The 25,525-nt window shown below is 36.3% G+C and overlaps 1 protein-coding gene across 4 annotated transcripts in view; it reads left to right on the top strand.

Annotated features, from left to right (window-relative positions):
• The window catches only part of DIAPH2 (diaphanous related formin 2), a 1,045,110-nt gene that overhangs the window by 128,657 nt on the left and 890,928 nt on the right, over positions 1-25,525 (top strand). For 3 of the 4 annotated variants that reach the window (XM_063431883.1, XM_063431880.1, XM_063431884.1), the window contains one exon: positions 39-59. The exons of the other annotated variant lie outside the window; for it this stretch is intronic. In XM_063431883.1, the coding sequence (XP_063287953.1) occupies positions 39-59 (21 nt within the window). The remainder of the gene's footprint in view (positions 1-38; positions 60-25,525) is intronic. 4 annotated transcript variants of the gene reach the window in all.

Below are 25,525 nucleotides of genomic sequence, written 5' to 3'. Positions count from 1 at the left end.
TTTCACATTCTAATCCCTGCGCTGACCCCTGCATGCAGATAACTGGGAGTAAAGCTCTGGTAAGTACTAATCTGTTCTTTTATTTTACTATTTAAATTTATCAATATAAATATGCTTGGTTCTAGTTGACCTTGTGAAATGATCCTTGATGTCTTATAACTGTATCAGTTTTGTTAATACTATTTTCTGTGGTTCCTGCTTGAAAATAACTTCATGATATGCCCCTGTTATTGCCCAAGTTAATGCATATAATGATACAGATGTGACATGTACTCATGCACCTTTTATGATGACATGGAAGTCCATACCATGGATGGCCCAGACTTCTATATTTTGCACTGTATAATTTTATATAGCATTTTAAAAATCCTTTATTGAAGTTCTGGTGTGGTTGGTCTTGACAATAAAGGAGGGAAGTTCTTCATATTTCGCAAGTGTCCAAAGAACATGGTGGTTGAACTTTTAGATCATGTTTAGATGGCTGTTGGATCTGCCAACCTAAATTATCTTCTGTTAGTGTAATGTGTTAATGCTTAGTATCTTTTAAATGATGAATAGACATGTAATTAGAATGTAAGATGACATCACAAGACACATTAAGTGTCTCCATCACACAATCTGAAGGTTCGGCAAAAACATCAGATGTTAACCATTTACCATCATTGAAGGTGTAAATCTAGGAAATTACTATTTATGAAGAAAAGGGAATACATTGTCAAGTTTTTGTAAGAAAATGCACATCTGAATAGCATGGGGTTAAGAGTCATTGAGATATATGGATTTGTTTATCATTTAGAGTAATTTATTTTAAGAAAAAATAGTTTGGTGCTCTTTTGTGATAGAAGGTAATGGACCTCTCTTATTCCATTTGCTGTAATTTCAAAAGACACTTTAGTACTCTGTATCACTGAGTACCCATGTAGAAAATGGTCCATTTATATCTAAAATTAATATTGTCATCATTGATGTGTGCAAAATTTGTTGTTCAGCCAAAAATGGGGGTCAATTATATGCCATACAGCGCAAAAAAATATAGCCCTCATGCGTTTTTCCTAAGTTCTCAACATTTTTAGCAGTTAGCGGAAATCTTTCATTGGTTCCTATGATCCATGATTCATGTCCATTATTTTGTTTTCAACTCACCTTGAGAGCTTAAAATTTCAAGTGCGAAACTTCACTAAATAGAACTATTTCATTAATCACTAGAACCCTTAAAGCTGCCTCTATAAAGTTTTGAACAATGTTCCGTTGTTTTAGCGGTATTACTAATGCATTTGGTTGGCCTGTCTCGACAATCTGCATGTGCTAGATGGCGTTGGCGTACTTATTGAACCCTTGTCCGTTTTCATTTTAAAGAGATGCAGTGTATGCACTGTCTGAGTTACTGAGAGGATTAAGTGACTTTAGAATATCCAACATTCTGTATGAATAATTGTCTGCTTTATATAATACTAATAAAATTGTACCTTACAATACTATTTTTAGAAAAGTAGATATTGGTTCTTCAGATGTGAAGACAGTTTGAAGAATACATTTTGTTCCTGACATTTTTATTTAATGAATAAGTAATTTGTTTTGAGATTTTTGACCAAGATAAAGTACTTTTTTTGGGTGCATATTGATTATTTTATTTAACTCTTTATTTCATTACTACTGCTGGAGCTGTTTTGTACTCAGTCTTGTTAATTGGAAAGCAACATTTATTATTGAAAAGTTTAACTTGTTATAGATCTCCATGTACATATACGTGGCCGATTTATTGTTTACGTTTTTCTTGGAATTGTATTTTTCAATATACTACGGGGTAGATGTTGGCTGAAGGGAAAGCATGACCTAATTAATAGTATTTGTTACTCTTATATTTTTTTCTTTTTTTTTCTATATTATGCATGGAAATATCTAAATAAGTATTAAACATGGGAATTTACACATTTATTTATAATTTTTGCTTTGTGATATGCAATACCAAGCACAGCTAATACCAGAATAAAATATAAAAATTAAGGTATTTAAAGTGGACTTGTCATCGGTGGGCTGTTTTGAGTCTTGTGGAGCCTCCTCAAGGAGACAGGTGTGTTAAATAAATCTTATAAACTGTAGGTGCAAAATGAGGGAGATTTATTTAGCCCAGAAGTTCATCCCTGTACATCACTATATTCTTAACTGAACTTCAATCAAACGGTCTGTCTGTACTTTTCCTCTGTCTGTGATACATATGCATTGTAAAGAATAAATTAAAGTGGTCTAAAAGGTTTAGCATTTACCTGTGGTGAGAGAACCCAAAGACTCTACAGAACATAGAACATAACCATTTAACCGTTTAAGAGAAAATAATGGTAAATGAACGAGGGAGTTGTAATGTTTCGTGAAAAAAGCTGCAATATTCTTCATAAGTACCGTATATATACTCGAGTATAAGCTGACCCGAATATAAGCCGAGGCCCCTAATTTTACCCCAAAAAACTGGGAAAACTTATTGACTCGAGTATAAGACTAGGGTGGGAAATGCAGCAGCTACTGGTAAATTTCTAAATAAAATTAGATCCTAAAAAAATTATATTAATTGAATATTTATTTACAGTGTGTGTATATAATGAATGCAGTGTGTGTGTATGAGTGCAGTGTGTGTATGAGTGCAGTGTGTGTGTATGAGTGCAGTGTGTGTGTATGAATGCAGTGTGTGTATGAGTGCAGTGTGTGTGTATGAGTGCAGTGTGTGTGTATGAGTGCAGTGTGTTTTTATGAATGCAGTGTGTTTTTATGAATGCAGTGTGTGTGTATGAGTGCAGTGTGTGTGTATGAGTGCAGTGTGTGTGTATGAGTGCAGTGTGTGTGTGTATGAGTGCAGTGTGTGTGTGTATGAGTGCAGTGTGTGTGTGTATGAGTGCAGTGTGTGTATGAATGCAGTGTGTGTGTGTGTGAGATGCAGAGTGTGATGCATAGCCTTGGTGGAGGGTGGGCATTTTATTATTTTTTATGATTATTTTAATATTAATAGTTTTTTTTGTTATATAATTTCCTTTTTAATTATTATTATTATTTTTTATTTTTTTATATTATTTTATTATAATTTTTATTTGTTTCCGTCCCCCCTCCCTGCTTGATACATGGCAGGGAGGGGGGCTCTCACTCCCTTGTGGTCCAGTGGATGGGCACTGTGTAGGAGAGGGGATGGCAGAGCTCTTACTTACCTCTCCTGTAGCTCCTGTCAGCTCCCTCCTCCTCCGCGCCGGTCCGTTCAGCACCTCTGTCAGCTTACATTGTAAGTCTCGCGAGAGCCGCACTATGACCCCGCGGCTCTCGCGAGACTTACACTGGTAGCTGACAGAGGTGCTGAACGGACCTGCGCGGATGAGGAGGGAGCTGACAGGAGCTGCAGGAGAGGTAAGTAAACACTCTCTGCATCCCCCACAGCCCCCTGTCTGTATTATGGCAATGTAAATTGCCATAATACAGACAGTGACTCGAGTATAAGCCGAGTTGGGGGTTTTCAGCACAAAAAATGTGCTGAAAAACTCTGCTTATACTCGAGTATATACGGTAACCTAAAAGCACAACAGCTGAACTATAACTCTCAGTAATCTTGCCGTGACACTCCGTTTAGCTGTAATTGTGAGTCAAAAGCTGAGCAGGTCGGGAGCAATCGGACAGAATGGGTGGGCCTTAAGCATCAGCATTATTTGTTTATTTATATTTACTTATTACTTTTAACTACAGAATATTAAAATAGCCCTTCTCCCCAACATAACTATGTGTAACCTGTTTTCCTGAAAATAATATATGGATTTTTAAATCACTGCACAGATACAGATTTCTTAAAATTGTACAAGTGGCATGTAGGATGGGAACAACAAAAATGAATAGCTTTATCTATTCCATCTTCCCCTGCTATGTCACAAGCACATACATGACCTGAAACTCCGTTACCAGACGAGCAATGTAGTGCACGGATTGCAGAATTCTGTTGCCAGGGCAACACCAGAAGCTCAATAAGCATTTCAATTTAGATTGTATGTGATTAGGAGACTTGAGGAAATAAATAAAATGACAGATCTGCTTCGCTATCTTCTCTCACCATGCTTCACTGCATATCCAGTGTGGTTTGTTTGTTTTTGGATGGGGGACAGCACTTTTTACGTTCCCTTGGTTTGAAATTAGAATGCGTTTTAGGAAGGTCTGTAGTTGTGCGAATATTGAGGCTGTAAAAACATGAATAAACATAGATAATATACCCTATGTGTTCTTGTGAAATGATCATATTTCCTTCTTAAAGAACACATTTTATTTGAATGCACTCCGGGAGTATTCAGACAAGCCTTACCTATTAGCTGAAACTGGCTACTGAGAGAATGCACATTTACTGTGTGCACACATGCATTCATTGGGTTAATTCATTACAGCACCTTAACCACTAGAAACATAGAAACATAGAATGTGACAGCAGATAAGAACCATTCGGCCCATCTAGTCTGCCCAGTTTTCTAAATACTTTCATTAGTCCCTGGTCTTATCTTATAGTTAGGATAGCCTTATGCCTATCCCACGCATGCTTAAACTCCTTTACTGTGTTAACCTCTACCACTTCAGCTGGAAGGCTATTCCATGCATCGACTACCCTCTCAGTAAAGTAATACTTCCTGATATTATTTTTAAACATTTGCCCCTCTAATTTAAGACTATGTCCTCTTGTTGCGGTAGTTTTTGGTAATACTACAACTCACTCAAGTGGTCATGGTTCCAGGAGTGCCCTGGCATCCCCCATCATAAGGAATTAAACAGTTTTTGAATGGTTTGGGTTCATACCTTTAGTCCACTGAGCACCGTTTCCCACCTTCTCTACCAATGGAGGAGAGCCAGAGGTTCCTAGGCTTCACCTTTTCAATGCTGATACCAGCTGCTGGGAAAATGCATTCAGTGGGTTAATTCATTAAAGGAACACCTGTGGTCCCCCAGGGGCTACTCCCTGCCTCCACTACCAGTGGCTGAGAGCAGAAATTTTGTAAGTTTATTGGCTGAGAATGAGAAGCTGACACTCTGGTAAATGGATGCTGTGGTTTTCATGATTGAAATGTTCCTTTTACACACAAGATGTCGGGAGACAATCTCTTGGAAAACCTGATTTGCTACAATACTACTGTATAGGAAAGATAAGTTACAATATCTTTAAAGGGCATTCATTTTACTATTTAGAAATAGAAATCAAGTGAAAAAATAGCATTTCTCTGGGTTTTCCATGTTGAAATAGTGACACTTAACAAACGTGTATAAAAATGGACAGGTATGCACTTATTACATTCCCAGAAGTTTATTATAGTGGGGCTTTCACGTTGGCCTGATTTGTGACCATCCATTTATCCCAGTAATTAATTCCAACATTTTAAAAATAGGAATATATTTTCTGACAGTCCCAGAAGTGGTAGTAAGAAGTATTATAGCTTACCGGTATATTATCATTATATGATGAGATAAAACAAATCTTTATTTATTCATTTTTTTCCACTTTCATTAAATCTTAAAAAGCATGACTGCACTCCAAGGAATATTTCGTGTTGCTATCTGTTTAATGGGACATTTCAAGCATCACAACCATATCAGCGGCTTGTAGTGGTTATGGTGCTGCAAGGATACCTCTTACTAGGGCGCATTTTTAACGATTAGGTTCTTTATGGGAAGCACGCTGTTTAGATGTGTATTTAAAGAACCTGCAAAATGGTATAAATTATGACAATTATGAGTTTATTAGATTTAAAGAGGATAATGAAATAAGTGTTTGAGGAAATGGCAGTTGTAAAAATGAAATGCTTTAGAAAAGCAATTCTTTATTGCATTTCTCTGTCTTCCAAACAGTTTTAATTTCTTTCTAATGAACTAGACACATAGCAGTGCTTTTCTGTAACAGTTACGCTAAGATAATTTTTTTTTTTTTTATACAAATTATTCAAACCTTCTTAGAAATGTTTTCACTATTAACTTATTCAAAGCACATCTTGAAGACGAAAAAAAAAAAAATATCTATGAAAACCAGTAGGGGGAGACAAACGCTTGACTATCCTCTTGATTTTGCATTTCACTCTCAATTGCTTCCTTTCGTTTGATATATTGTTTTCATACTCTGATGTAATTTACATATTTATAGTTTTGCTCACAGTGCAGCGTGAATACTAAATATAAAACATTAACTTTGCTACAGAGATAATGTTCACGAGTCCTGCAGATTGTTACTTGACAACAGAAGTATTGGATTCTGACGCTCCTGTTAAAATGTTAGTGATTTAATTAAACGGGTAAAATAAAGGGTGATGGGAGACGTAGTTTCTGTATGATAAATCTGCTGACCTAGAATAATCTAATTGTATTCCATTCACATGCAGATTATATGCTGGGCGCGCAGATGTCTCATACGGATCTTTTTTTTTCAATAACAGGTATAATGTACTTCTCCTATAGCTGGTGTTTATAGGAGATACAAAGACAGTAATTGGTAAGGACTATGCCAGATTCAGTTCTCTCTTGCATTCTTCCATGATTTGAAGGATGCCAAAAGAGTCAAGAAGTCTACTGCTTGTATTCAAGTATGTATGTGCATATATATCACACACTTTGTAGACAGCTGCATATTATTATTATTATTATTATTATTATTAGTGCCATTTATATTGCTCCAACAAATTCCGTAGCGCTTTACAATATTATGAGAGTAGGGGTTTAGCTATAAATAGGACAATTACAAGAAAACTTACAGGAACGATAGGTTGAAGAGGACCCTGCTCAAACAAGCTTACAGTCTATACTGGCAAATCCACCTGTGGGTAGAGGTTAGCCGATAGTTTTTCCCAAAAAGTCAGAACATGACACCTACAGTATGCTCCTAGATAAATTGGCTGCTCCCCCAATAATATTTGAGTGACATCTTATCTACTCCTGGAACAGTAGTCATCATACTTAGAAGGTAACTTGACCAATTTTTTTCCAATCCCGGTGTCCTCTGGCATTAATTCCATTATTTATATTTGACACTTACTTTAAATGTCAAATGTCATTGCACCATTCAAATATTATATATCTTTGTGATGTAAACATATTATTGATTTATTTGAAGACTAACATATTTAGGCGGTGGAGTTTTTTTTTTATCATTAATTTTTATTATCAAGGCCTTTTTTAAAAATCTAGGACAGAGAATACTTCTGTGAACATTTTGCCATGAGTATCTCTCCATAAAAGTAATTCTACGCAATTCCCAGAATTTTAAGAATTCTTATGGGTATTACAATGGAAAGCTGAATATCGGCCTTATTCCGTGGAGTTCCCATAAGAATAACATTCTCTGAGTTATGCCCTAAAGTGTAAATTGTCAAGAATTCAAAGTGAATGAATTTCAAACGTTAGGTCAACATAGCTGATCTGAAAACATGGCTAGGTAATTTGACTACTGTGACCTAAATTTTCAATCTCACAGTACAAACTTTCCTAAATAACCATGTCTTGTCTTGATTTTAATCAATTCCTTAAAAGCTTGCATGTTCTATAACTAATTTCTAGCAGAAAACAAAAACCTTATTTATCTTTAATATGTTTTACTTTTTGTTTACCGATTTGAAGATTTATAGAAATGTTCCCACTGGAAGTATAAAAGATTGTCTAATAGCTGTATATATGCATTACCCTTTATTGGTGAGGCTCAGACCTATGTTGCATGTATTGATCAAACTGTAAATAAGTTTGTTCCCACTAGGCATCCATAAATTATGTGGATTAAAAAAGTGGGAATTCAAAGGGAATGCAAAGTGAATTTCAAACTTCAGGCCAAAGTAGCTGTAAAGAAGGTATAGCTGAGAGTTTTTCGGGTTAAGCAATATTAACCTTAAAGGGACACTATAATCAACAGAACAGCTGCAGCTTAATGTAGTTGTTCCGGTTAGTATATAAAGAGATATACACACACACTATTAAGAAAGAAATAGATATCCACTAATAAAACTTTAGTGGTACGTTGGAGACTAGGTGTGACCCAAGGGTACCTCACAAACCCCAAATATCTGTGTTACGTTCCGGTTAGTATAACTTGTTCCTGCAGCCTTTTTGCTGTAAACACTGTCTTATCAGATAAAAGGTAGTGTTTACATTGCTCCTTCGGGGCACCTCCAGTGGCCACTCCTCAGATGGCCACTGAAGGTGCTTCCTGGGGCAGTGGTGCACAGTGTGCAGCAATAACATTCAGTGTCTCTACACTCTGCATAGAGACACTGAACTTTCCTCATAGAGATGCATTGATTTAATGCATCTCTATGAAGAGATGCTGCTTGACCAAGCCAGCGTTTGGCCCCCAACTCCTTGCCGATCTCAGCCAAACCAATGCTTTTTATATGGGAAAGCACTGGGTTGGCTGAGATCATCAATTCTGATGATGTCAGTCAAGGATGCGGATCAGAGCAGCAGCGGCCCCGGAAAGAAGGTATGTTTTCTTAAACATGTGGTTTTAACACATTAGGGTCAGGAATACACATTTGTATTCCTGACCCTTTAGTGTTCCTTTGAGTCTGAATTTCACTTAGAATACTCATTTTAGTGAATAATCCTGTGGGTTTGGTTTTTTTTTCTTCCAGCTCCCGAGCTGTAAGTTTTGAAATGCAACTAGGATTCGGTGTAAAAAGAAATGTTATACAATGAGTTAACTTATATCAGGTGTTTCTAAACCTCACAGATATCATGTTTGTTATACACAAGCTCTGCCAAGCAGTTTTATTTCCATATACTTGTAGAGAACACTTCTAAAAGAAGTGGCCCCTCCATCTTTGGATAAGCATCCATATGTATGGGAATGCGATAGTGGTGACCTGAAGTGTGTGCTCAGAATTCCGAAGGTTCATTTAACTGGTCTTTGGACTGTATAATGATTTGTGTCTATTTGTAAATATATAGACCTATAACCAATGAGGTATCATTTCATATCTCTTCGAGACAAGGCACAATGGATTATGGAGGTAAATACTTCAAATGCAGTTGCAAACATTTCTAAGAGATCTCCTGTTCTCTCAAAATATAATGTATTTATTGACTGCCAACATTTAATCCAGCGCTCCGGTTTTGTTGTTGTTATTATTTTTCCACAGTCATGTATGGTTTTCTTTAAAAAATAACTGGTGATGTGGAAGTGGTAAACTAGTAATACATACATAGACATCTTTATATGGCCACAGTAATTTTAAATATTCTATTGATCACTGGAAACAAGGGATCAAGCTTGAGATTTTCAAGAAAACCTTTTTTTTTTTTTTACAATCCATTTAAATCATTTTCTAAAAATGTTAATTTGTGCTATTTTTTGTGTTATGTATACTTTCTAAAAATATATATGTTTTACATTGTTGCACCACTGTTTAGAACAGTTCTGATAAAACTCCCCTAATGTATCATGGGATAGCTTTGTGCTCCCCAATCTTTACAATTAATAAAACCATTGCCTTCTTTTCTATGGTGCAATAGGAATGACAAAAATATGTTTTAACAATATTTAGATTGCAGATGGCCTGAAACACTGATGATTCATTAAACAATAATAAAACAGGGGCCAAATGATAGGATTAAAAAGGCAGTTAAAGTAATTTGTCTCAAATGTTTAGAGATTCAAAAACTAAATCTGTTTGGCATCTGTCATCAGCATGCAAAGTATGCTGCTGCTGTACACTTTGTGTGACCAGTGCTTCTCTTTGAGAAGCAGTGGATTCAATGCTTCTCATTGAAAATCATCCTCCATTCTTGACTTTATCCTCCATTCTTCTCTAAGAAGCATCTGATTGGACACAGATTGAGACTGCAGTGATGGGACTGTCAAGGTCCTAAACTGTTATATTTGTAAATTTGTAAGTAAAATAAAAGAAAAAAAGGAACTTTTGTTTGTAAGGAGGCCCAGTATTTCTATTTTTAATTAGATGTTCCCCTAAAGTTGCATAATTTTTTAATTGTTTTATTTGCAATTCCAACCAATAACTAACTATAAACCAAATCCATCTGGGTGTGTGGATCTAATTTTCAACATGATGGGGTCCTTTATGTACATATCCAATAGGCTTTATTTGGTCAGTGTGTGCCCTTTTCTGCCCAGTCTGTGCAAAACTTGATATGAAGCATGTTTTAATTGGGCCTCACTATTAATCATAGATTCAGAGAAATTACAAAACCCAACCTCCCTAGTATCAAAGCTGACAGATGCTTTGCACCACACAATCTAGATCAGGGGTGCTCAAAAGGTAGATCCCCAAATGTTTTAAAACTACGTTTTTTTTATGGTGGCATTCTAAATGCATGCAAAGCATCATGGGAGATGTAGTTCAACAACATCTGAGGATCCACCTTTTGGGCACCCCTAGTCTAGAGGATAGCTAAAAAGCGCATTGGTAAACCCTGCTCTAGAAAAAAGATCCAAATGCATTCACCATCTATTCACAATTACATTTTTGAGCATTATACATCGGTTTAAAGTTATTTCTAAAGCCCAATGGCTAAACCCCTACATCTTTAATTTCAAGCCTCCATTGTTTTCAGCTGGGTAAATGCTTCCAGTTATCACTTAATTGGAAAGCGAAAGTGACTCATTACACACACAATTGCTTTGCTGAAAATCATATACAGATTTCTGGATAATATTTAATTCATCAACCTGTGTAATTTTGCATGTAACATGGTCATTGTGTTGGTTTATACAATGCATTTTTTGCTACTATTTTTGGGATCTCAAAGCTTTGTGAATAAACTCGTGTGTGACAGCAAATTCAGTCCAGAGTTGTTCACAGTATCGACATGCACTTATACAAACTCATGTCAGAATTGTCATTTATTTTATTTGCTTTCTGTGCGATTAAACAACTCTCCCATTTCTGTCTATTTTACATTTTTTATTCATTTTTGTGTCTTATTTTCAGGTTACTATTGTGTAAATGCAGGCACTATTTAAAATTAGAAGTGTCTCTTCCTAGTTGCTTTTAACAACATGTTAATAGAATTCCATTGTGTTTACATTGACTGATGGTTGAGGGTTGCCAGCTGTCAAGTCAAACATAGTAAGTTGTAAGGAGAATGTACTCAAAACAAATTGACAGATTCTGACACACTATTTAGAAAGTACTTGAAAACAGGACATCATGTTGGAAGTAGGTGGTGCAGAATTTTACATCTGGAGAGTAACTTGATCCCTCCACTGTTAAGAAACACATTATAACCCTTACAGACAGAACATCTGTAAAACTTGTTTCACAGTTACTATGTGAGGCATAAGCGGAAGTAAAACAACTGAAAATGAACAGTCTACACATACACACACACACACACACACACACACATATATATATATATATATATATATATATATATATATATATATAATTTCAAAAATGAAACAAGAGAAAAAAAGCACATAGTGTAATAGTAAAAAACACAATTAGTGAGATATATAGTGATTTGTCTTATAGTTTACATTATGTATTTTTACATACAGGGTACGTACATTTCATGTAATTTTCTTTGTGTTGTTTTATATGTTGCTTAACTTAAGGCGGAGGGGAAAACACTTTTTTTGCAGACACAGCCACCCCATTTAGTCCATGCTCTACTTATGTGCACTATACTGTATGTGGAGCGAGTCTGCAGGGATCGATCTTTTAACACTTGTTGGCAATGATTGTTGATAACTGGCTCACTTTACATTCTTTACAGAATAAACCTCAATAGAAACATTTATTCTACGGTCCTCCGTCAACTCTTTGGTGGCATGTTGTCCCATTTTAAAACAGAAAATATTATATTTTTAGTAAGCAGAGAGATTGTTTCCTGCCATATGCTTCCTTCCTAGACTGTCTCTGATCAAGCATTAACATCATCAAACCAAAATAGCAATTGTTGACATTTAATTTTATAATTTTAAGACGAATCAATACAATGTTTTTCACATGTACAAAAAAAAAAAAAAAACAGGGTTTGTACAGTATATTAAATATTGATTAATGCATAATTTTCGTTAGTGAGAAGGTCAAGTTCCAATTGCAGAATGTGTTTTGTCTCTCTTAATTGAAAGATATTAAATTGGATAACCGTCTCTGTGTGCATACTAAGACTCCAGGTAATATTTTTTGACAAATGAAAACATAGCATGGCCTTTGTCAGTGATTATTATATGCATTGCGTTTAACCTCTTCTGGGGGTAACATAAGAAGAATATAAATTTTATAGTGGGTCTCTCAGCTAGCGAAGACGACATATTGTATTATTCAAGCTAGTTTAAAGACACGTACACAAATCTTTATAAATCTAGAATCCTATTCAAATCCTTTTTGATTCTTATACGGTTTTATGTGTGCTTGGACGAATGTAAAATTGCTGAAGAAAGTCAATGAATGGCTTTTTTATTAAGAACAAATGACCGATGTGTATCTCTGGCCATTGATATGGAGGTGAACAAACCAGATTACTAATTAAACTAAGCAAATCGGAAACATACCTAGCATTCTAATACTGAAAAATTCCACTTGTGCTTGCAAGCAATGGCCTCAAAGTATTTATTCTCTCATCTTCCCTACTCTGTGTTGTTTTTGACTCTTATTGGCTGGCTGATAGTCTTCCCAATTCCTTCATTGGTTGTCTATAATAACAAAGTATTAAATTAATACTGTTATGTTTTAATGCACACTCACTGATCTCAAAATACCTGTAGATATTCTAAGGAAGCTATATATATATTTGTTCTATTGGCACACTTCCATTTGTTAATGAGATTTGGCCCTCAAGGCTTTAATTATATGCCCTGCCCGGAAGGAATTTTCCAGATATTAATGTGTAATATTATGAATATAATAGCATCTGCCTTCTCAAGCCTAGAAGTTTAAATGGCAAACTGCCCTCTCTAGTTTTCAGTCAAGCAATGTTCTTATAGTCCGTGAAGAGCATTGGACTGATTTACCTCATCAGTAGTTCTTAATCTTTTTTGACAGTGACCCAAATTCTGAGCATGACATTACCTTGTTGACCCACTCGTCAACTGTAAAATTTAGGTCACTGATCTATTCTTTAACTGTAATATAATTTAGAACAACCTTCTTAAGAACACATGGACATACACTGTCTAAAGGCTTCACCACTAATTAGAAAAAGATAACGCTGCCACACTAAACAATATTTTGTTAACAACATACTTTACTGTCTGATGAATATGATGTACCTGATTGAATATTTGGGAACTCAGGACCTATTCTATCTATGGGATATTAAATATTTGTATATACATTAAAACAATTTGTACCAGGATATTGGTATATCGTTTGGGTGCATCATGCAAACTCTCAAGTTTAGCTTCAAGAAGCAACTAAATAAAAGCGAATATTCACACACACTCCCCTAGTCTTCAATAATTTAAGAAGTGCCTTAGGAAATCATGTGGCCTCCTAGAGTAACCTCTACCTCACATACCTGTCTCTTGCTCTCTCCTAAAGGGCAGCACTCTAATCTCTCCTCCAGCTCTGCTTCACTCCAACCTAGTTTGATGTATTTTTCCTGTCCTATTGTGTTTTACACCCCCCCCCCCCTATAGACTGTAAACTCGTTTTCTTGTAATTGTCCTATGTATAGCTAAATCCCTCCTCTTATAATATTGTAAAGCGCTACGGAATCTGTTGGTGCTATATAAATGGCAATAATAATAACTGCCCACATTCATTATTGGCTCTGTGTTGGAGTTGGTAGAGCCATGATTGTGTTCTGCACTGTAGAGGAGCTCAGGGGCTCAAGTAAACAAGTCGATGGTGCTGTCCATAAACTGCTGCTAAAATGATGTCAATGTCTGTTATCTATTTAATTTAATAAAAATGGGTCATTAAAACGTGAAGGATCCCTTTAAAAAAATAAATAAAGACTATGATAAATTTTATAGTGGAATTATTTAATAAACAGGAAATTTGTGAAAACTATTGAAATGCTGTTCAATAATTTCTGACTAAGATCTGCAGTTCCCTAATGAATACTCCACAATACACAATTCAATGAATAAGCATTATTTGCCTTTAAGTGGAATTGTCTATCATGGAGACATTCAAATAATATGTATAATTAAAATCTATATGATGCAAAATACCCACACATACATGAATTCATTGTCTATGTTAAGATGTCCTATATCTGCTGGGCAGTTAATCTGGGTAACTAGTACGCATGCTATAAGTAGTATTTAGCATGGTACCATATTAAAAATGAATGTAACACTATGTATTATTTAAGTGTGTTAAGCTGACATAGAATGACTTTTCGTGATATTAATACGTCTATATTGTAGGAGCTAGCCACAGAAAGAGCAGTGAATTCAATTATGTCGCGTTAGCATTAACACAATGTACTAAAGTATGTATGGGATTTTGCCAGAAGATAAAAGAAAAAAAAGAAAAAAAAACATAAAAAAAATAGCAGAAGTGTTACATTGATAACACAACAGAGTGATAACTTGGCAAGACGTATTAGCAAAAAAGTGCAAAGGTGTCACTATGTCAGGATAATGATTACTTTGTGTCACTGCATAACACTAAGCAGACAAGAAGTATGAATTATCGCACATAAAGGTATGTAACACACACAGGATTGGAGAAGCTACATTAATTATAAACCTTTTATGTTATACTTGGTGCTAGCTTGTAAAATGCAAGGAAATGCAAAGTGCGATGTTGTTATTGCTCTAATAACAAACGCGGTCTTAGCAGTGAGAATTTGAAATAATTTATTAATATAAAACCCTCTGCTAATCATATGAGGTATCATGCAATTTGTGCTATGCAAGCACTGCACTCATTCACACGTAAATCTAATATTAAACAGACAGTGAAACACATACTTTTACAATGTAAATGATGTTTTGTGTTCACAAAGAGAAAGTCATTTAATTTAATGTTTCTGTGCATTACCAGAATGTTACGGTTACTTTTTATTTTTTTTTTATTTCGTATTTTGATTGTACAGGATGGCTTCAAGCCATAAGAGAGGTGGGGGAAGCAGTTTTGCAGACCACCTTCTTAATATTCCGTCATTGTATGACGAACTTTTAAATTGTGGTGCAATAATGTGCAGTATCAATTATAACAGGAATTCCGGGTTCTTTAACCCCTTTATGGACACATGACATGTGTGACATGTCATGATTCCCTTTTATTCCAGAAGTTTGGTCCTTAAGGGGTTAATGCAGCTTTCATCACATCTTATTAGGTAAATTGTCAAACTGTTCTACGATGGCTTGACAAATTACACTGGCGTGGCGCCAGGCCACTCCTGGCACCATAACAACTACAGCAGACTGACGTGGTCATGGTGCTTTATAGAGGGCGCTGCATTGTTCCAGCAAACCATTGCCTTTACACAAGGGAAAGTTGGGGTAACGCGACAACTAATATAAACCATTATTAATACATTCAACGTCAAGGCTTTGCAGGCTGATAATGAAAAAAAGGTCTGTATCCATCTTTATGCACATATATCAACGCAGATCTGAATTTTCTGTATAATAAATGGAACGTTAAAAAGTATAAGTAAATGTATAGTGACCAGTCCTATAGTGGAACCATTAATGAAGCCATGAATTAAGTTATCTCTATATAAGTAAAGGTATAGCAGTACCCCAGCAGTCTTGGAGGGAGCGGGGGGGAGGTTACAATGTAATTTTAGTCGCACATCTGAAGTAGAGAGCTGTGAGTTATTGAAAACCAAAATGTGATATAATTTAATCTTGAAAGAAACTCTGCCGTGAATTATTAAACTTCAGCAGTGACAACCTCCCCACCTAAAAGGCATTTAGAAAATAAACTCTCAAATGACAATGGAATTCAGGTTTTGAGCTGAGGTTCAGAGACACGATGGAGAAAGACAAAATGGAGGGTTGAGGAATACTGATTTTGCATAACTGTGAAACGTGGATGTGTATGTATGTAAAGCTGCGTGTGCACGTGTCTATTTTTGTATATATAAGATGTGCTGAATGATAATCACCTTATTTCAGCAGGCAGATCATGCTTCTACATCTGCAATACATGTATGAAGATGTCAACCATGCTATTATTTCCAGAAATGAATGGGGAAACATACAAGGATAACCTCTCTGCAGGCTGGTCCGTAATCTTAGACAGAACTGGGACATACATTCCCAGACTGCCGAGATTAGTAGACATAATATCCAAAGTGCCACCTTCCACCATTTTATAGAGAGTTGCTATAATGGCTGCTTTCTGGCTATGTAACTCCCACAGTCCCACACTAAATTCCCTCGTATGTGTCCTAATGCAGATCTTACATTAAATATCCCCTATAAGCCCCTACACTGCACTCCAACAGTACAACAAACCTCAAAGGGACACTATAGTCACCAAAACAATTTTAGCTTAGTAAAGCAGTTTAGTTGTGTAGATAATGCTAATGCAGTCGCACTGCTTAATTTGCAGCCATTTAGGAGTTAAAGGGACACTGGAGGCACCCAAACCACTTTTGCTCATTGATGTGCTCTGGGTGCTATGTCCCTTTTGCACCTAGTGTTGCAATGTTAAACATTGCAGTTCCAGAGAAACTGCAATGTTCACATTGCAGCACTAAGTCAGCCCTCAGTGGCTGTCAACCAGATGGCCACTAGAGGGCTTCCGGAAGTGTAACAGACTTTTGGTCCATTATCTGATGCTGGACGTCCTGACGCTCTGCATGAGGACATCCAACGTCAGATTTTCCCCCATAGGAAAGCATTGATTCAATGCTTTCCTATTGGGAGGACTAATACGCGAGTGGAGGAGGGGCAGAGTTTCTACCAAGCGTCGAGGGTCATTGGCGCTGGGATAAGGTAAGTAAGTAAAGGGGTTTTAACCCTTTATTTACAGGGTAGGAGGGAGGGGGTGAGTGAGGGAGGGGGGAGGCAGAGGGATCGCTAGTGCCAGGAACACAGCTTTGTATTCTTGGCACTACAGCATCCCTTTAAATCACTTTTGTTTCTGTTCATGCAGCCCTAGCCACACCTCCCCTGGCTGTGACTGACTTGGGCCCCCAGGACTCAAGGCTAACAAGGTATCTGCCTGGGCACTTAGGAATGGCCCCTTAGAAAGTGCTACCCAAGACAAATATCTTGTTAGCCTTGTGGGAAATACAGTCTAGTCTTGGGGTCCTTGAAACATTTATAAGCCACTCGATCTTCGCTCTTGTAGTTTATCATGATGTCTCCAGGTCTCTTCAATGATAATATATTCCCATAATACACCATTCATCGCTCTCACCCTCTCTCATGTACTTGTACATAAAGGAGAATACTTTAGTGGCATCCTTTTCACTGTTATGGCAAGTAGATGCCTTGAGTCAATTCTATGAAAAACATGTTCAATAACTTTTAAATTAATATCCAAATCATTAATATGTAATATTTAATATTGAACATTGATGCACTGAGGTTGATGGGTTACGGTTTCTTTATATTCAAGTGCTAGATTTAGCAGTTATTCCCTAAAATAGTAGCTTGAAATCAACATAGGTATGGCTGACACTCTCTTTACATCAGACCGGGCAATGCTGCTTAATGAACTCAGTAAGGCTTTGCTATATATATATATATATAGACCTACACTTTCTAGCGTTTTTAGATCTTTATTATTTGAAAAATAAAATTATAATGCAAAAGCTAAAACAGCAAGTCAAATAATACTGGAAGCTTTTCTTTTTAATTTTTTTCTTTTTTTTTAAATTAGGCAGACATCTGGTATTTCCCAATTTTACATAGCGATACTAAATGTGTCACCGGCTGTCATTATTTGCTAGATTTTACAAATATTAAAAAGGTGAAATATAGGACAGATGATGTGCAGTGCCAAAATGTATGTAATTTCCATTTCGAAATGTATGATAATGCACGATAAATATGCAGAGTTTTTGAATTAGATGCCAGTTCAGAGAATACTGCTGATCACAAAAGACTTGTTCTAGGTTGTTTAAATGGGAGATATGAGCTTGAAATATTTGAAATGTCTCTATTACAATTTGCATATTTTACGAAGTGCAGATAAAATTACCTTTTTTTAGCGTCTTTGTGCTTTCCTATCAAGTCTGAGGTTTTACTCATAGGGCAATTTCCAAACACAGCTTTTTAGATAAATCCTCTATTAATCTTGCTGCTGGTTCTGTGTCTCCTGCGTCATAGATAAAATATAGAATTTTGTAAGAAATTGTAACAATGGCGTTTCGCTCACTTATAAAATAAAAATGCAATGATGAGGGTAGTGTAAAGTTAAATAGCTCCATAAACCATTCTTAAAGTTTGGATTTTCATACACAGGGCTGGTACATGCATCTATTCATTGGTCTTTTAGAAATGGGCAAAAACCCATAAACTAGGAGAAAAATTCCAAATTGAGTGCTTAGTGTATCAGTCATCATAGACACCAGCCACATCAAAGTATGAATATCCACTAGGCAACAAAGACTAGTTCCTATAGGGGCAATATTTAACTATGGGCACTCCATCAGTTGCGGAGCGCTGTATTTTCTTTGTCTAAGGCAGGTGTGCCAAAAATGTAGATACTCAGATCTTGTAGAACTACAGTTCCCATGATGCATTGGACTTTTGGCCACTCTTGATCCAAGGGTTCATTCACTAAAAGTGGAAATGCTGCAGTGCTCACCTTGTTCCTAATAAATATGCCTATAGAGCATTGGAGTGCATGGACCTTCCTCTTTGTTGGGATCTATAATACTTTGGTGTTAGTCTTAGCTCCCGGTCTGAATACACTCATCTTTGGCTCTAGTGAATTGATTGCAGTTCTATTTTTTGTTTTCTTGTGATTCCACTAAAAGTGAACAGCTGTAGGTTAATATCTAAACTACTGAATTTAGGACAGAGACAATGATTATATTGTCAGCCTAGGATATAAAATATTATTTCATTAAAGCAAACAAGAAAGAAAGAATGAGATGTCTAATAACTGACAAAAGCTTAGAGTAAACTCTATAGCTTGCCCTTCGGTACATCCCCGCTTAGGTCTCAAAATAGTTTTGCTCACTTGTGCCTTACAAAGAGAACATATCTGAGGAATATCAGACTGGTCCCAGCCATACGGGCAGTCCAGATCCGAAATGCCAGCAAGTTCCATCTGCACGAGAGATACAGCAACCCCAGATGATCGTTTCGGCCTACTTTTGGGCCGCGTCAGTGAGGTGTAGCTGATATCCCTCTAGGCACGGGGTCCACGTCTGGATTACCCTTTTAACTTAAAGTATTATTTCATACTGCAATCCACTAATAACGTGGGTAAAGTATATGTGGAGCCTATTTGGTAGCCTTCCAAGGCCACTTATAAGTCCTGTACAGGCTTGCAGCTTTCTTCATGTGCTAGTTCTTTTTATGAAACATGAAATGCTGAAAGCCTAATTTCAGAAGAGAGAATGGTATTTGTAGAGACAATCTAGAGCTCTGGTTCCATAGTTTATTTGCATTAAGGGCAGGTTAAAATATTTACAAGTATCATTAGCTGAAAGTAAAATAGCTACAGTTTATATTTTGCACCAGGAACATTGTTTCTCCAATCTAATGCATCAGAGCTTTTTGAGGGTCACAAATACTTTTGGATTTTTTTGTTTATCAGGTTGGGTTTCTATGAAAATATTGGTTAAAAAATAGGCAGTTGATGGCAGATCGTAACCGTTTTCATATCTCCCAACATTTCAAATGGACAAAGTGAAACATTTTACATTGAGGGGTGCGCGTGGCTGTGTGGCCAGGGACGAGAAATTTTAGGTGATGTGTTTATTATAATGTATGCAGAGCAATAGGATACAACATAGCATATTATTTGCACAAACTGATTTTCTAAAATAATTTACCACAGTTTAAAGACACGTTTCTGTGAGTATTATTGCTGTGAAGTTCAGTTATACATTTAGACACTTCAATAATATGGCGCTTCTAGAAAATTTTAGACACCAGAAAAGAAAGCGATATGGGTCCATCTGGGACTGCCCCTATTAAATATGGAGAGTTGCGTTTTTGTGAGTTGCAGACTTACCAGACTTCCCTTTAGAGGCCAGTAAATAATTGACTAGAATCTCTGCAATATGATTGCCTGAAATCAATTTCAGCCATAGATAGTCTGTGATCCCTCTGAGCAGGGTAACCATTTGGTTGTTTAAGTCATACATTAGTAAAGGGTCGAGCCTAGCAGAATTGCTATGCAGACATGTTGGGTAGATAAACATATTTGCAATAGTGTGCTGCAGTGCAGACCGTATATGTGAATTGGCTGCTGAAGGCACCTTTATCAGACACTGCTTACAGCTTCTCTAATGATGTTTACTGTGTGAATCATGAGATTCGTAGTGATTAATGAACACATCCATTTGATTGCACTGCATTGTAGATAATCATGTCTACCCATGAGTCCTGGTGCAGATAAATCAATGGAATCTGGTTGTAGTTTGGGTTTGCTGTTTAAACCTACAGTTTGCTCTAGATAATTGCCTTTTTGTGGTTCCCCGACTGTCTAGTGCTCAGTTGGTTGTCTAGATGTTTCTTCTCATTTGACCTTGCACTCCCAGATTTGACTTTGGCATTTATTATTACCCTCATCCCTCTTTCCCTAAACCCGACTTGGCTCTCTCGTTTAACCTTCCCAATGCATCTTTGAACTCCTGTCCACAGGTCAGTATTTCACCTAACTAGAGCAATCGGGTTAAGCCCAGTCATTATATGGACCGGTAATACCCTCCTGTCCTTTGTTTCTTCGTCCTGGTGTCTGATTAAGTTTTGGGTTCTGGGGTTTGACTCTGTATCCTTGACAATGTGATGTTCTATCATCTTCTCCAACACTCTAAGGATGCTGATCAGAAGAGCAAGAGGAGCATTAAACTTTGTAGTACAGAAGTCTTTAGACACCAGGGAATTCACCCTGCTGCACCCTGGGGGAAGGCGCACAGAAGAGTGGTTATACCTAGGCCAGCTTAGTTTTTAACAATGCTCTAAAGCCAACTTGCTCTTGCAGACATAGTGAGCCTACTGAACATTGTTGTTAAACACAAGTCTTTTCACCCAAAACATTTTAAATGTATAGGTCTTTAAAGAGGGCCACATCTCTGTATAAAATAAGCAATCACAGTTGTTTTACTACTCCATAAATTTCATCACCTAGGTGTGACTTACAGTGAAAAGTTCTGAGTACATTTAGCAAAGTATTTAACTTTGGCAAACCTCTATTAGAATCACTTTCCTCCTTTTGTCCTCTTTTAATGACAATAGCTCACTAAACTTAAAAAGTGATCAGATCGATTGGCTTGCAGTATGATTCCACACCTTAAAGCAGATATTGATTAACTTGCTGTCTTAAGATTTATGTTTTTGGGCTTGCATTGTTCATTAGTGTCCCTTTGTTACTATTCAGATGGCTTCATCCTTTTAATTGTGGAAAGAGTGACAGTAGGAGATTGAATTAATTGTCGAGGCTGTTGAATTCCAGAGTCTATTTTGTCGCTGCTGAGAGATTGGTTTAAAGCACCAGCCCTCGTTATTGATGTTTTTAAGCCTTGCGTTTCTGTATGACAGAAAAGGAATAGACATCTACGGGCAAATACATAATTACTCTTTAATGTTAATTTTAAGCTGTGGTTTAAAAAAAATGCACAAATGCAAAGGTATGGAATAAATTACTTTTATTGTTGCGTTTCTTTTTGATTTACTCGATATACTGTGAATTGTGGACACACATCAATAGAACTGAAAATGTATAGGAAATATAGCCAAACCGGTCTTTCTATCTCCCCTAGCTTTGTTTTCAGAAACAGGGGACATTTGTAGGTACGAAAACACACCATGCGATTACATTTTGGGTACTTGCTATTTTTTATTGTTCTGCATTGTTAATTCATAATCTTTATATTGCACAAAAAATGTGTCTCACTCCCAACCAAGGGTGTTGCATAGAAGCAAATAATTGTTTTTTCTTTAATGTTCTAGTAAGGTGATTTGTGAGTACCACCGAGAGATCGTGGGATGCGCCTAAAACCTTTTCTAGAAAGCGTTAAAAAAATATTAAGACGTAGTTAAATGTACAGCAGTATGTTTATTGAATTGGAAAACCATTGATCACTTTAAAATCAATGGCGTGTTATTTTGGGGGAACATTATTCTACAGAGCTCAGTAGGAAAAAAACAGCTTGATCTGTATTGTTTGTGAAGTAGAAATAAAAGAAAGAAGAAGACTGTCCTGAGGGCAGAGGGGTGCAGAAAGCTTGACTGAGGGCTATATGAATGGGCATGCTGTTTCGGACCCTCTTTGCTACAGGTTAATGTAAAGTTTGATTCCTAAGCTCATCTCGTTCTCTCTGTTGTTAAATAGAGACTACTCTGATCTGGTTACAGTGAGACAGTACAGAAGTCCAAAGGGTATATGTGCAAACATCACACTCTTAGGTAGATGCAAAAGAAAATATTGGGAAGAAATCTAAATAAACAAGGTGTATGGAGAGATCCGATATTTCAAAGATAAGAGGAATCCCTTAAGACACGAACACATAAGATCTATCTCTTCTTTGTTCTGATTTTTCATCTTTCAATGGATTTTATTTTTTGCATATACCGGAGATGACATTTCTGAATATTGTGATATAACAAAACGTCTGCACTACAGAAAAAGGCTCATAATATTGTTTTCAATGTAGCGTTTTAATCAGTGCTTAGAGGTGCTTTTCTGGGAATATAAAATATTAATTATGTTCTGTAAAAAGTTAAAAAATAACAATATGAAATGAATATTAAGTCAGATCATTCAAAAATGTCCCAGTTGTGGCATCATATCCAAATAGTATTTAAATTATGTCTGTGTGTTCTATTTATTCCTGTTAAACGGTACATGTAGAGAAGAGTTATGGGTTTGGGACGGGCTTAGCGAATGGGAGAAGAAGCTGGAAGACAGACAAGAGTGTTAGGGTTGGGAAATGGAGAAAGGAGTTAGAATTAAGAAATGGGAAGGGGCTGGGAAATTGGGAAAGACATTTCAGCTGGGTAATGCCAGAGAAATTGGGACAGTAGCGAGCAGTTAGAAAAAAAAAATATTGACCCATGTTGGAAAAGAGAGTGAATTGTTTAAGTTATCTCCTGCTAGATCCTGCACCCTCTTAGCTCCTCAGAATGGAACTTGATCATGTTCTGCATAAACAGGGCCATCTGAAACAAAAGCAGAATTTTAACAGATTTCAAAGAATTGAAAGAAAAGCATTGTGCTCAATTTGATTGCACGCGTTTGCCACTAACACTATAAAGGGCAGAAAATACCATATTTTCAATGTACATAAATATATATCTTATACAAATTAAGTGAGTAATATGTAAAAAAAACAATTATTAAAGGGACACTATAGGCACTGTAACAGGTTCAGCTCATTGAAGTGGTTATAGTGTCTGGAGTCACCTGGCAGCATCCCTCCACTTAATATTAAGCTGATTTTAAAGTCTTAATTCAAAACAAGAGTCCTCAGTAACCCATCCCCTCTGTGCTTCTTAAGCAGAAGAGGAAGCAGTAGTCTGAGCAACAATGGACAACTTTGATTGGCTGAGAGAGTCAGCTGGCTGCTTTCAGTCTATAACAGCACTCTTTGCTTGTACGGCTAGAAGGAAGTATCTAATCTCTGCCTTAGCCATACCAGTAGAGGCCAGGTTGTTGGAACTTCTTGTAGTGTTAAACTGCTTAGAAATTAACACTAATTAAAGTGACAGTGCCAGAGTACCCGAGGCACTATAAAAAAAAATAAATAAGAGGAAATGCTTATAGTGTCCCTTTAAGGTAAAATTAGATGAAAATATCCCTTGATACTGTCTCTTACACGCTTTGGTTTGGTTATTTTCGAATAGGCAATTTACAGTTGTTGACTTTTTAAACAAGTTGCCATCATTTGTAATGGATGAAGTATTTCTCCAGCCATCTCAGCTTCTTCTGTATGCATTAAAGAAAGACATTAAAGATCCTATCCCATCTAGAAATGAATTTGAAAGCAAAGTGAATACCTTGAAATGATTTCACAGTCACTTTAAATAGTTGTTTGCGCTTTCAAGATATGTTTAATAGGTTTATGTACGGTGTTCACGAGTGAGACACTTATCTAAATGGGAATGAGGTGATGGTTAAAGTAACTTGCAGGATATATTAATTCAGTTTTAATGTATCACCGTTTCATGTGGTGATCATGTAACAGGTAGAATTTAAATGGAACGGTAATGCTGAACAGTAAACTGGTAACAGTTTCATTTAAAGGGGCAGTAGCATCTTAAGATAGCTTAGCTGTCTTTGTGGTTGTGTAGAAGCACTTACAAATATACATATGTACACACACACACACACAGACTTCAAGAACAAAGACAAGTTTAAAATGTATTAACAACTCTGCCGAGGCTCGGCTGAAGTTTTCTATAGAGCAAAATTGAAAATACTCGGTAACTCAAGTGAACAGTCTGATGCTCAACTAACAAATTACACTTGTCTCAAAACTAAGCAATGTTAGTAACATGGATATTCTCAATGGAATGATCATTTCTGTTATATATATATATATATATATATATATATATATATATATATATATATATATACATATATAATTGTTGTAGATTATGTGTTGATGTTTTGTACTCTGTACCTGCTGGTGACAAAAGATGCAACATTTCATAAATCGTACTTTTGGGCTAAAAATTCAAATGTGTTCATCTCCAATCCACCTTAATAATGTGTACATTGTTTTAAGGCAGCTGTTTGAGAAGTGTTAAAATAAAATTGGTTCTATATGACAAGGCATGACATCACTTGAAATCTCTCTTTATTGCAAAGCATTTCCAGTGAGAACGTGTCTATGCAATCTGGTCATGATTATTCTTGTGTTCTGTCTTGTTTTGATACCAATTTTTTGACCCAGTCTGTTTATGGGTTTTGCCAGATCCCAGTCTACACCCTCTATCCCCAAAACTGCTAGTCAGTCACTCAACAGCTAAGTTTCCACGTACACTATGTTTTTGGAGGGCTCAATGTGTGCATGAAGGTTAAGATGACGCCTCCTGTGACAGAACATATAGAATTCATACACTGAGGTTGCAGCAAACACACTGCTATGCCTACTCAATACATGTTCATACAAACAGTAATCTGTGCACATTTAATTTTTTACTATATAAACATTTACAAGAACAATACGGGATAGATTATGCTAATGGATGGCAACTTCCATTCCAATAAAGTTTGTCCAAATTCAGGTTTGTCATGATCAAACTACATTCAGATAGTCATAAGTCTGTTATTTCTGGAAAGGAAATAGATAGCAGGTAGCTATGCAAGTTCAAAGAAGAGACATTTATGAAAAAATACTATAAACTGTCTATTATAGTAAAATATCCAATTTCTATTTTAGTCTTATTACTATTCTATAAGTCTGTACCAGTTGTAACTACATTGTATTGAATAAGGATAGCTACAATTAGAAAGAATGTGAGCTAAACCTTTCATCTGGA

This window comes from Pelobates fuscus, chromosome 9 (genome assembly GCF_036172605.1).
Source record: "Pelobates fuscus isolate aPelFus1 chromosome 9, aPelFus1.pri, whole genome shotgun sequence".
NCBI lineage: Eukaryota > Metazoa > Chordata > Amphibia > Anura > Pelobatidae > Pelobates > Pelobates fuscus.
The sequence above is the reverse complement of the archived record's forward strand: the minus strand, read 5'-3'. Positions and strand labels throughout refer to the sequence as shown.